Source organism: Fringilla coelebs (genome assembly GCF_963513975.1).
Source record: "Fringilla coelebs genome assembly, chromosome: 21".
Taxonomy (NCBI): Eukaryota; Metazoa; Chordata; class Aves; order Passeriformes; family Fringillidae; genus Fringilla; species Fringilla coelebs.
In genome coordinates, this window is record NC_140047.1 from 6,216,101 (window position 1) to 6,230,101 (window position 14,001).

General features: G+C 42.9%; 1 protein-coding gene across 3 annotated transcripts in view; it reads right to left on the reverse strand.

Moving 5' to 3' along the window:
- The window catches only part of CDK5RAP2 (CDK5 regulatory subunit associated protein 2), a 69,883-nt gene extending 58,549 nt beyond the window's left edge, over nt 1-11,334 (reverse strand). For all 3 annotated transcript variants that reach the window (XM_084219590.1, XM_084219591.1, XM_084219589.1), the window contains exons 1-10: nt 11,196-11,334; nt 10,996-11,057; nt 10,281-10,348; nt 6,804-6,914; nt 5,922-5,998; nt 5,057-5,177; nt 3,460-3,611; nt 2,405-2,567; nt 1,067-1,120; nt 534-653 (exon numbers count right to left, since the gene is read on the reverse strand). In XM_084219590.1, the coding sequence (XP_084075716.1) occupies nt 534-653; nt 1,067-1,120; nt 2,405-2,567; nt 3,460-3,611; nt 5,057-5,177; nt 5,922-5,998; nt 6,804-6,914; nt 10,281-10,348; nt 10,996-11,057; nt 11,196-11,251 (984 nt within the window). In that variant the 5' untranslated portion in view covers nt 11,252-11,334. The remainder of the gene's footprint in view (nt 1-533; nt 654-1,066; nt 1,121-2,404; nt 2,568-3,459; nt 3,612-5,056; nt 5,178-5,921; nt 5,999-6,803; nt 6,915-10,280; nt 10,349-10,995; nt 11,058-11,195) is intronic.
- Nucleotides 11,335-14,001: the final 2,667 nt, after the last annotated feature.

Sequence of the window (14,001 nt, forward strand, 5' to 3'; positions counted from 1 at the left end):
CAGTAATTTCTACCCCATCTCATTAAACATTCATCCAACTACACAAAACACTTACAAGAACACCAAATACATCATAGTAAATCTTATATAAAATTCTTGCTCTTATACACTCACTAGACTGCCTATCACTCAAGTGAAGTATTTCCCACTCTTCCACACAATCTGAATTTCAGTTGATGTTGACCTCTCTCATTTTAGCTGCCTTTGACAGCTCCACTTACTCAACAACATAAAATACCCCTCGGATCTTCTAAGTGGTGCTCAGAGCTGATAAAAATCAGTATGCAGCTGAAAACATTTTTCTTTCAAGCTCTTAAGGGAGGAAGATACTTAACTGATACTTTCTCCTCTCTCCTTCAGTCCAAGAGCCCAAACTGCAGGCAAGCAGAACTGCTTGGAGAGGTGACAGCAGTGACAGGGACCCACTCAAAGCCTCCTCATGGTTACAGCGAGATCAGACCCCACCACATACACACACAACACCCCCCCACTGTGGTACTTCAACAAACCAGCAAGATTACAATGACCCTCACCTCTTTTTCCTTTGCTTTTAAGGCAACAGTTAGTCCTTGGATAGTTTTATCCCTTTTCAAACCATTCTTCCTTTCAACAGCAAGCTCATTTTCTCTCTCTTGTAGCTCTTCTTGCAGTGACTAAATGAGATGTCGTGAAAGTTGCATTAACTTCCCACTAAGAGATACTCTAACTGCACATTAATAAGTACACTCCCTCAGAGTTCTTGGAGCTTATTACTCACATTACCAACATAAAATACAGTCCCCAAAATGAGAGGCAGCATCTTAAAGAAGTGCCTGGAATATTGTATAAGAAGGGAGCAAGGCACAGGATCAGCTTCAATATTAGATGAGTGTGTCTATCAGCTTTACTGAAAATTGATTCAAAAACAGGAGGGGTCTTCTTGTCATCCCATATAAAAGAGATTTGAACAGAGGACCTGCTCTGCTTCCCCTGGAGTCAAGGCCTCCTGTGCCTATGAAAGAATAACAGAGGGAGCCCAACACACACTGAGAGGGGTCAAGGAAACAGGAGCAAAACTGGAACTTACCTGAATTTTTTTTTCAAAGGAATTTCTCTCATTTTTAAGCTCCATTCTAAGAGCCTATAAGAACAAAACAGTTGTTATGGCCACTTTCATTCATTCTCAAAACAAATACACTCATTAAGCATTAAAGTAAGCAAAATGAGCTTTAAAACACTGGGCATAAAATAAGCCAGTCAAAACTAAGGGAAAAAAAAAAAGAACAAAAACCCTCAAAATATGATCTTCCATGCATGAGACAAAACAACTGCACTTGCTGAGTTAACAGAGGTGCATTTGTATGTGACATTTATCTTTGTCAGCAAGATGCTTTTATCAAGAGATTTTAATTAGCACTTTTCCCTGGGGAAGTGACAGAATTATTTGTTTTTAAAAAACAATCAGACATAAAACCAGAGTTGTGCAAAGGTATTAATCACATTTTTTTCTCCAATACTGCCCCCCAAATGATCATGTGCACTCTGTCCACCTCCTGTGAAATGATTAAAGATGATGCTGTTTTCACCTTGACACACAAATACTCTTTGTAAAACCAGGGGGGGTTTTCCTGGCACAGATGGATTTAATTGCAAGACCACCCAAAACTGAAAACTTTTACTACCTCAAATCAATCCAATCATAAAAGATTCTTGACATAGACAAAAAATGTCTCTATGTACTGAGCTGAGCAATATTAAGTTCCTAAACAAAAGGGAAGAAAAATTCTCAGATGCTTGACAGCCTCCATAATTAACTTTCTTAATTCTGCCAGCTTTAATTTTGAATAACCAATAGGGAAAAAAAAAGAAGACAACAAGCCTCAGGACCTGTTTCTACATTCCAGCTTTCAGGATCTCTGTCTTCCAATTTAGGAGCCAAGTGAAATAGAAGACTCATTCTTTTGTAAGCTGAAAGGTAAACCTGCACTTTATTTCATGACATGTTTTTATGCCTACCTCCCTTACCAGAGCTTTTTTTTCAGCCCATAACAGCAGAGACACTTGCCAAGAACAAATTCTCAAGTCACATTCTTAACTTTTATAGCAGTTATGTCATCCAGCGAGGGATCTATTATCACCTAGGATTTCTCTAATATATACTTCTGTAAAGCAACTGCACTCTATCTATTCCACAGGCATCAAATCAGTGGGAAACACAACCTCTCACTGAGGGAATGGATAAATAAGGATGAATATTGCCCACCAAGCCAAGTATGACCCATGAATGGTAAGGAACTGGAAAATGGAGGAAGAAATAATATTTTTAAAAATTGGCTGATGTCACTCACAGTGTCATGCATAAAAGCTTTAAAATCCTACCCCCCATGAGATTTATAACATATAATTCATCAGGCAGTTTCCTCACCTCTATCTCACTATCCTTTTCAAGCCTCAAGGCAATGGTAAGTTCTCTGATTTTTTCTGCTGGCAAGTTCCCATCACAAGATCCACTCTGAGACTTTTCCTTCTCGAGGTGTTGAATTAAAGCTTCTTTACTTTTCAGTGACAGATTCAGTTGCTCTATAAGTCTAAAATTACAAGATTTTAAGTATTAATTTTGCACCATCTACCACCAATTCTCCAGCCATTGCTGTGAATCTTGCAGACAACTCAAAGTGAAGACTCAAGACAATACTTGTAGAACTTAAGGAAGGACTTGCATAACCCTGGAAAACCTGAAAATGGGCTGTAACTTTAAAATAAGCAAAGAGAGTTGAGCTATCTGCAAAGTGCTCATTCTTATTTTCCTCCAATACCACTCCAAGTATCAACAGTTAAGTTTCAATACTTTACTTACATTGTCCTTTAGAGCACACACAAAAACCTTAATAAACTATTTCCTTTGTTAGCCCATACACCACATCCTTATGTGCCTTCAGCAAGTGTCTCTGGAGTAGTCAGTTTCATCTAAATTCACATCTAAGTGGTTCTCATTTCAATAAACCAAAAAAAAAACCAAAAAACTATATTAAAAACAGGTCAGGTCAGTGCTGCTGTCTTCTGTCAATCCACATCTTCACAGTCCCAGTATTCCAAGAACAATGATGATGTTTTCTGGCAGACCTGAGTGTTACACATGAAAACTGCAGCATAAGTTGCCATCACTGATTCCTTGTGTTCTGTATCCTGGATTGTATTTCTAACAGTGTTTCTCTTCCCATTAAATTTACCAGCCTGACCTATGAGCTTATGTTTCACACATCCTGACCCTTTCAGGCTTTCAGGGAACTTTTAAAGATGACTTTGCTCCACAAAGCACTGAACTGGTTGCTGTGTTGCCATTCACTCCCTGGATGGCCAGTAACCCTCCTGTACCCAAGGGCAGGACCAAACTAATCAAACCCAAAGCTGTGCTGACTCTTCACACTTTAACAATAAAGAATTCCAGCAGTCAGAAACATTACTGGCAACACTTCTGACCTGTCTTTCTCAGCTTCTGTAACCTTGTCCACATCCTTGGCAGGGGCATTGATAATTGAAGCAAGTTTCTGCTCAGCAGCAATTCTCAGAGCTTTCTCCTTCTCTGTCATTGCAAGCGATTTTTCCACCTCTTCTTGGGCAGCTTTAAGATTCTGAAATTAAAACACACAATCCTGATGCCTCTGAGAACTAAATGCTCATGAATTTTTTTCACATACTGAAGTTTCTTCTACCCAAAATATGTCAGGAGGTTTAATTTAGGAAATTTTACCACGTATTTCAAGTTCTTTTTAAATGCTTCTGATCTCCATGTCTGCATTTTCAAGATTAATGCACTTTCTGTAGTACAGAAAGAAGGGAAATTTGTTTCAAAGAAATAAAAAATACCCTAACTGAGAGCAGAACTAGAAACAGAAGTGCCCCTACGCCATGGTTTTAGATTTAGCAATTATAAAATGCTTTTGTCCCACTGTCCTCCCACTATCATAATAAATAGCTACACTTAAATGAAAGAGGTTAAAGAAGGGCCTTTTTGTTCAATAAAATTAATATTCCCAAGCTCACTGTAGCTAATTGGAACTCTCTCCAACATAATTTATAATATTGTTCAGGAATTGATTAAGTATGAACCAGACATTTTTCTCTTGAACGGCAAAAGAAATGGAGATAACAGCCAGAGATTTCAGTCAACTTCCTCTGGGTGACCCAACTCACAGAGATGGAGAACACCAAAAAAAAGACACATAAAACAACTTGCCATATACTACAGCAAATTTGATTCAGATCTTCATTTTTCCATTGCAAGCTTCCCTGCTGTGCTCACCCAATTTAGTTTCCTATGAAATAAAAGCCTCCTTATAGCCATTCCCCCTTGCCTTCACATCTAAACTAAAAGGCATCTTTTTGGGGGAGGGAGAGGAAAAGCTCCTTCACCCCTGAACTTCCCCACTCAACCCCTCTCCTGAAAAGCTGTTTTGCCAACATTCACCTGTCAATCAAGAACTCTGAAGGAAATTAATCTTTGTTAGCACTCCCTAGATCTGTATAATTACATGGTGCTGTGTAAACCTGTGACTAAAACCACACTGCAGTGTTTGAATTCATAAGCAGAATAAAATTAATGTCAGAGGCCAACACTACCTTTGGGCTACAGAAAATACCCCCATCACCATGAGATCAGAAAATCTGCTCTTCAACCTATCAGATGTGGAAAACACCAACCTGACTGCTTGATTTGGGACAGAGGAAGCAATTTAAGAACTCCTCTACCAGTTCAACAGCATAAAGAATGCTTTCAGAAATCTCAGTTCCACTAAAATGAATAAGAGGTCATGCAAATTCCTCTTTCCTGCTCCTTGAAGGAATTCACTTTAAATGGAGTTCAATCATCCTTGTGGGTCCCTTCCCTTTATACTACAATTCCCCTGTAAAGTAACCAGAGCTCAACAATAAATACAGGAATAAACTGGCTCAAGCACAGATAGTGAGGAATGAAAAAAGACATTATGGAAATCTATGTTGAGCACAGTGTCAAATCTCAGGTAACAGTACAAAGACAATGTGATTCCTTATTATTCCTTCAGCTGTGGTCACTCACCTCTTCTAGAAGGTTTATTCTGCCAGTCAGCATTTCCTCCATCTCTTGCATCTTCTTCTGTGCCTCCTTCCCATGCTGCACTTCAGCATCACCACCCTGGGCCAAGCTTTCAACTGCCTTACTGAGAGAAATAACACAGACATAAATCCCAGTGCATATCAACATGGAAAACATTTCAGGTCCCAGAGGCTGATGGATTATGCTCAAGCATCTTCCACCTTCTCTGCACCTGCTTATCACTTTAAGGTTCAATACAAACATCTACAGACTATGCAGCAATTTGGGTGCTGTCTGTGAGTTCCACATAAAAGCCTTGGCACAGTGGATAAAGAGGCATTTAGATGTATGAGGAAAAAGTGAAATATTTCCTTTATACTTCTAAAGCTTCCAAATACACTATAGAGCTCCAGCAGAGCTGTGTTTTCTACAGGAAGCAGCACTGGGATAAACTGAAGACATGGAGCTGCTGAGATCTCTCCATCTGCCTTTTCAGTATTTGTTAACACCTTGTGAGAATAGAACAGGTAGTGTCTCCTTGCTCAACACCAGATGACCTCTTGTTCATGACTGCCACATAAATTTTGCTTTCTAGCATGACCTTGTGCAAGGTTCCATTCACAGCACAGCAATACCCTTCAAGCAACCTGGAGAGATCAAACAAAATTCATCTGCTCCAGGAAAACAAAGAAAATTCCACTGCAATTGAGGCTTGTGGGGCAATCAACAGCTGCCAGCCTGGATTAGTTTTGAACCAGACATTTCTAAATAAGCACCCTTAAGATCCTCCAATTCCTAAAGCATTAGGGAATAAATAGATAGAAACAAATCCTAAGTCATGGACATCAAGAAATAAACTGGTGCTTACTAGGCCTTGATGAGCAGCTTCTCCCTCTCCTGCAGTTCACGCTTCAGACTTTCTATCTCAACTTTCAGCTCAATGTTCTGTGACAAAAGAATGAAAATGTCTGCAAAGAACTGCAAGATCACCCATCCCAAAAGTTAGTGGCACTGTGAGATTACTTTTTGCTTGGACCAGCAAATATAAAGTATCATTGGGATAAGGATAGACATTTAGCTGTTAAAAGACGTGTTTTGCAAGGTTCAAGCCTTCCAGAAATATCAATAGCATTAAGGACCATTGCACTCAAGCAATACAAATTCACTGCACACACATTTAACTGCTCTTTTAGGGAGTACTACACTTCAGTTTGGGAACTTCTAGGGTTTCCAAACATATTTTTTCTTTAAGCAACAAGATATATTATTTTCTTTTCAAAACCTGATTTTATCAACTACAGAGGTTTGTAGTAATTTTAGAATTTTTTTTAATAGCTTGAGGAAACCTCTCATGATGTAATTGTACAAAGAACTCCTTGGCCAGGAAGCTGACAAACACCATTTCAACACATCAGCAATCACAACAAAATCACCAGTGGAGAAGACCAGGCAGCAATATTCAGCTGCAACTGTGATATACCCAAATATCAATTTATGTTGTTAACTACTGAAATATACATCAAGAGAGACTCAAGTTTCCATCCCATTTTGGAAGAGACTTGAGGAAAGCACCTGTTTAGGTCACTTTAAGTTATTACTGAAAAGGATAAGGTAAGAATAAAATAACCACACCAAAATTTCCAATAATAAAAAAAGACTTAAAAGTCAAGTGAAACAGGCAAAAACAAACAAAACAAAACAAACTCTTCAAAAAGAGACACAGTGCCAGGAAATTATTCTAAATGCCTACGATTTTGTAGATTTCTTCAGTGGGACCATCAAACTTCTGCTGCATTCGCTCCTCCAGAAAATAAATACGAAGTTTCAGGTTGAAGTTTTCTTTTTTCAGATCAGTGATTTGCTGTGAAAGAAGAAAGATAATGAGAAAAAGGGAAAAAAAAGGAAAAATCCTAACCTCCAACAGTTTTGTTTTCACCAGTGCAAGACCAGAATTCCACCTCCTCAATACAGTTAAACTCATACATGCATGTGGGTGACACACACATATCCAATTGTCAGGGTGTTAATTAAACATATAACAGCCTTGTGCCCTTTGAACTATTCCCTAAAGCATCAAAATACTGCCTCACTTGACACAATAAGAATTCAGGAGAGATTTTTTTAATCTAACAACACTAAGTAATTCTTCTAAATGATGGACCTTGAACAAAATGCAAGACGCAATATATTTTCCATGTTGAAACAGAAATATTTTCTAAGCAAAAGCCTGGGAAGGCAGTTTCATTAACAGGACCCAGGTAACTTTATTCATAGCAAGAAAAGCCACAAGCACACAGTGAGCCCAAGTGAACACCAATAAAACCTTTATCCCATCCCATAATTCAGAGTGCAATTCTTTGGGGAAAAATTGCTTATCACTTTTAACCTTCCTTGTAGAAGCAGTAACTTAGTTGATGGTTTCATTAAAGAAAGGAGTCTCCCTCTAAATTTTTTTAAGAGATGAAGCATAAAACATTCATTCAAATAAGACTTATGTCCCCTGCCAGATGCTTTCAGCAAATGGAAATCTAATATGTTACAGAGCTACTAATAAAATATTTATGTAGGCTTTTCCAGAACACTACAGTGCCATTTGTAAAAATTATTAGCAATACAATTTCCAAAATATTTGGCTTGTGAAACCCAAGATTACTTTCTGTAACTGCACTCAGAACCTGCACCTGCAAACAACTGTTCAGTTTAATAATCCCTGCCCAGAAAGCTGCCTTGTCATTATTCACAAAAGTGAAAATCATCTGAGCAATTGAAAATCCTGCATAAACTTTGTGGCTCACTCCCATACCCTGAAGGAACCTGTCAGTAAATCATTCCCAGCAGCCCTGCTCATTCATAAAAAGTCCAAGTGACAAAAACACTTTGAAGTTGTACCAGCTGAACTTCTAAGTAGTCTCCCTACATTCAATATATTTCTGAGTCAAAAGGAAAAAATAATTTCAAAAGAATTCAGCATTTCACAACTCCTGTTACATGTATTTCAGTGGCAACAGAGATAAACCAAAGTGCTTAAGGGTAATATTTTCAAAAGGCAAATGAAACAGACTATGCAATCATAAACCAAGGAGTGAAACAAATGTCATCTCTGATGTTCAGTTTCTTGGATGAATGTTAGAGCAGGCAGACAATTTAAAAGTTATTGCTTAATGAAAGAAAACATGTAAAATGTGAGAAAGCTCACACTGCAAAAAGATTTTAAAAGCAACCCTCTGAACTTATGCATTTGAAGACTCAGTCTTAATTCCTATATGCATTTTGGTTCCTGTATTTAAACAAAAGGAATGAAAACCAAGACTGATATACATACTACACAGAATATTCCACAGCATGAGCAGCATGGCAGCAAATCCTAGCTCAGATTAGCTCCTTTCCAAGTCTGCATGGAGCCAGTTTTGTTCAAAAGGGATTTGTCAGCAGTGGCTGTGGTTTCACAGCACAACAGTTTCCAACTATAAAGGCTGTTTTAGATTTACAGCAAAACTCTACGAGGGTTTGGAGAGACAAGAAAGAATCACACAAATATTATTACCCAGCTCCCTTATTTGATACCCATCACCCTTTCTGCTCATGAACACCTTGTTACCCATAAAAAGATTCTCCTCAGAGATGAGGAGAATTTGCACTTTGCCCATGTAATCATGTTTTCTATGATAGAATGGTTACCTCCATATTGCAATAAAGTGGGGCTCCATAAGTAATTCAAAAACCTGCACCTCCAACATTATCCAGCTCAGCACCTTCTCCAGGTATAAACATTAAAGGACCTTTCCTACATGGATCCACCTTTCAGCCCACTTAAGGGTCATTACATCCATCCTGTTCTCCCTGAGCTACAAGGCCAGAGTTCATTCTTTTTGTTACATCCTTCTTACAGCCTGTGTGAATAACAGTTACAGAAATAGGTTTACTGGTGTTTTATGTATATTCTTCCTTCGTGCATATGGATCTTTGAGCTTCATTACACTGCTGGAATCCATAAAAGTTCTCATCCCATGGGAAGTTTTACAGCTCAGTTTAACGTGAGGGATCTGAGCATACCAGGATGCCAGACCTGTGGGGAGGCCCCTGCTCTACATCACACAGGACAAAGAGCAACAGATTTTTCCTTCTTTCTGCAACATTTTTTCCCTGTGCCCAGGAACCCTGCAGACAGTAGACCACTAGCAAAATGTATATTCTGGACTGAGGTCTTTGGCACACATCACAGTAAGAGCAGTGCCTGTCTACCCCAGCCAACACACAGAAAGAGAGAAAGGGAAACAGATACAGACTGCAAAAAAAAAAAAAACATCCTTCACCCAAGGCTTTCTAAAACAAGCTTTAAATTCTGAGCAAAGAGCAGGGAGGATATAAGGCCACAAGAAACGGAAAGAGTTTGTAAGAAACACTCATTTCAAACACAGCATTGCCACAAAAGGTAGCAGCAGCAGCAGCACACTGAAACTGCAGACTCTTGGCACAGCCCAAAGGCAGCAGCCACAGCCTTTATCTCTAGCAATCATCTCAGAGATTTTAGATTGCCTTCCCCTCTACAGCTTCTTCACACAACAATAAATGCCTCAAAAGTTTTTCACTCTAGTCCTGAACAGGAAAGTTGTCCTGCAACACAGCCCAATCAAATCAGCATTCAGCAGACATAAACAACTGTCTTATTCAATTTAAAAAGCCAATACAGTTAACATATTTCTAAAATCTAATGTTTTCCTTTATATTCTAGTAAGTGCCAAAATACTTTCATCTACAGAATTGTCACAACGATACTAGACTTCCATAACACAAGCATTCCAAGCACACTCATACTAAAAAGTTAAAAGGCATTATACTGTAGTCAATGAATTAAAAAGCCAAGTCCCACACTAACCTAAATGAAAATAAACTTGATGCTTCCCTGAAATAAATCAGCAGCAGATGTGCAAACTAAGTTCTGATGTTTCTGGTGAGCTGCAGGAACTTCTGAGTAGAGGGTGCCAATTTTGTTTCACAACTTCAGCACAGCAGTTGGCTGCTCTGAACAACAAATTTCTGCCTCAGTTTTTGAAAGCAACACTTAAGAAATGGAGGTTCAAAGCATGGACAGGGACATTCACCGGGTCACACCTCCAAAAGATGCGTATCAACTGAAACAAACTAACAGTCAACACTTCAGCCAGCATGCTGGAAATATCTGGCCCATAAATCTGTCACCGAGTGTTACATTAAAAGTTCTGCTTACATTTTCATAGTCCTTCATGGTCCGAGCTCGAGCTGGTGAGACTGTGTCTTCTGCCACATCTGGTACTACTAGACATTAAAGAAGACAGAACCAGTTCAGACAGCAGAATCTCTCTAAGTAGGGCTTCAATTTGGCAAAGGTCTACACTAATCTAAACATAACAAAACCTTTAGGGAAGTGAGAGAGGCACTGCTTGGCGCCCTGTTTACATTACATGTCAGTGTCTACATTCCTTTCTGATCACGCTAAGCTGTCTATCACTTAAACTCCCAAATTCCATCACCCACTTAAATTATGATGTACATTGGAATCAGGCTATGTGAGGTGCACCGTCAAGAATAAACCCTCAAAGCAAGAACTGGATGATGTGATGCACAGCATGCAATTTCCCTAACCCTGAGCAGAATGTGACCAGGCAGCACGGCCTCAATGGATATTCCGAGTATTTTAAGTACACGCCGCACAAAACCGCTGATCATCTTATATAAGGCTGAAAACCCTAATGACCACGGGCAGCGAGCACCCAGCAGTGACGGCAGCAGCTGCTGGCGCTCCGTGGTCTTAAATTACGTAAAAAAGCGCATCACTTAAAAGAGGGGTTTTTTTTTTTTGCCTTTTTGCCACCAGTTTGAGGTTTTTTCCGCAGGTTTGGGGACCAGCGCGAAGCACCGAGCCGGGCAGGGATGTGCGGGCTCCGGCCGCGATCCAGCCTTACCTTGTCGGCCGGGCGGGCCGGGCTGGGGGTCCCCGCGGGAGATGTCCGGCAGCCGGAGGACGCTGGGGAAGAAGGAGGAGAGCGCTGAGAGCGCAACGCCCGCGGGCTCGTCCCCCTGAGCCCGTCCGCGGCCGGCGGGCCCGGCCCGGCCCCGCCACACGCGCTGCCCCGCGCATCCCCGCCCCGCAGCTCCCCCGTACCTGCCCTCGAACGGCGGCAGCGGCGGCGTCGGGTCCTCCCCCGGCAGCGAATCCATGGATCGGCCGCGCGGCTCCCGCGGCGCCCGCCGCCTTTGTGCGCGGCTTTGGCGGCTTCCCTGGAATTCAAACGCCCGCAATCGCTTCCGCCATCTTTGCGTGGAGCGCGCTGAAGCCGCCGAAGCCGCCGCGGAGCGCGCGGAGGGCGGGCACAATGGGAAGTGAATGGGAGCCGCCATCTTTGATAAGGGCAGAGAGCCGAGCTGCGCGGGCAGCGGCCATGCTGGCTGAGGGCAGAGCGGGGCGGGGGCCGGCCGGGCTGAGGGGAGAGCGGCCGGCGCCATCTCGAGTGAGGGAAGGAGTCTGGGGTGACAGCCAGAGGGGACGGGGAACTGAGGTGACGCGAGAGCGGACAGGGTGATCCCTGCCGCTGCCCCGGCCCTGCTACAGAAGTGTCCCCATTTGGGAGAGGCTTTGGGAAGGAGGCACCGGGCCCTCGGCTCCTGCCGAGCCTGGCAGAGCCGCTGGCGCTGATGTTTGCCATGTTCCCCGCAGGGCACAGCCGTCATTGGGCTCGGCGGAAGAAATAAACACGCGTTAGTTCCACATTCTGGTCACTGCTCATCGCAACGGGCAGGGGCGCAGGCAGCTGCTGTCATTAGCCGTGCAGGCGGATTTTGAATGATCTGGGAGGGTGTTTTTGTAAAGCAAAGTTATGAGCGTGTCGGCTCTCCCAGTTTTTGTGGGAGAAAATGCAACTGCATTGGACATTTCCGAACACGGGCAGTGGGAAAGGCTGAAGTGGATGAAATGCTGCTGTTGTGGCCCCTCTTTCACGGGGAACAGTGCCGGGCACAGGTGGAGCTCCAGACCCCTCCTTGCTGCGCATCCTTGCCTTCCTTTAATTCATTTAGAGCCCGTGTGCAGGATTGAAATAACTCCCTGCAATATTTATTTACATCATCACAGATTCACAGAATTATTTAGGCTGGAAAAGACCTCTGAGATACAGAATCCAACCTTTGACCAATCCCCGCCTTGTCAGCCAGCCCCGAGCACTGAGTGCCATGTCCAGTCACTCCTTGGACACCTCCAAGGACAGTGACTCTATCACCTCTCTAGGCAGCCCCTTCCTAATGTCTAATCACCCATTTGGTGAAGAAATTTATCCTGATGTCCAACCTAAACCTTGCCCCTACAGCTTGAAGCTGTTCCCTATTGTTCCCTAGGAGCAGAGCCTGACCCCCCTGCTGTCCCCTCCTGTCAGGAGTTGTGCAGAGCCACAAGTTCCCCCTGAGCCTCCTTTTCTCCAGGCTGAGCCCCTTCCCAGCTCCCTCAGCCTCTCCTGGGGCTCCAGCCCCTTCCCCAGCCCTATTCCCTTCCCTGGACACACTCCAGCTCCTCAAGGTCTCTCTAGTCACAAGGGGCCCAGAACTGGGCACAGCACTCGAGGAGCCTCGGCCGTGCTCAGCACAGGGGACAATCACTGCCCTGCTCCTGTGGCCACACTGTTGCTGGTACAAGCCAGGAGCCATTGGCCTTCTTGCCCACCTGGGCACGTGTTCGGCCATTCCCATTTTCCACTGGGCTGCCTTCCAGCCACTCTGCCCCTAGAGTGCATCGAGCATCAGGTGGTGCCTCATGCTGGGACTTGCTGTTACCATTCTCTGTAACACAAGGAAGCACAGGAGTGACCCTGTGCATTAGATTTGGTTTCTTCTTTTGGATTTGGTTTCCTCTTTGGTACCAGATCAGGTCAGGTTTCACTCACTTTCCTCTAGACTGTCTCAAGGGCACGCTTACCCAGCCAGGAATTAGGCCACAGATAAGGGCTGACCACAGGCAATGAATTCCATGAGCTTATTATTCCCAGTTCTGTGAGTTTATTATTCCAGTTGGCCTGGTGCCCTGTGAACTCCATTTCCTCCATGTACCTGCACTGTTTAGATTGACACTCACCTGTCAAATGCCCCAGACTGGTGGGAGCAGCCACTGCAGCTCTGGATGTGTAGATTATGGTGGGCTTCCCATCCCTGCTTAATTCTTTCAGCTTTATGGGTACAAGTGCATGATGGAGCTGCAGCAGTCCCAAACTGCCAGAAGTGCCAGGCACTACTTAGCACAAATAAAGCTCTTAAGCCCATCTCCTGTCCAACTGGACATGCCTCATGCTTTGCATTTGGGGTATGATGACCCCAAGGGATGTTTAGTCCCTTCAACTCCCCCATGAGAGACCTCAAGAGACACTGGTCACGTTATGTGACTGAGACCCTTTTGCAGTGGCCTCTGCCAAGCTGAAATTAAGTTCACAAAATCAGGTCTGCCATATGGCACCAGGATCTGATTAGCCAGGCTGAAATGTGAGTTTTCCTCCATTACAGAGCAGATCTTCATAGAATGACTAAGTCCACTCACCTGAAATGATAGTACCAATTTGTTTAATCTTGTTTAAGGTTTCTCTGAGGTTTTACATATTTGATGTAGGTCTTTAAATCAGCATCCATCAGCCACAAGTGCAGAGTAAATCACTCTGCACACACAGCACATGAGTCTGCAGAGTCATAGCCCGTGTCCAACACACTGTAGTCAAAAGGAAATCAGCAGGGCCCTCCTTGTGAAGTTCATTACTTCCTGAAGTGGCTGTCTGATGGACAAAGATATGGATATATAGACATACATCCCTCTTTATCTTCCCTGGAAGTGTTCAGGGCCAAGCTGGCTTGGAGCAACATGCTCTAGTGGAAGGTGTCCCTGTGCATGGCAGGAGGGGAAATGAGGTGATCTTTTAGGTTCTTTCCAACCCAAACCA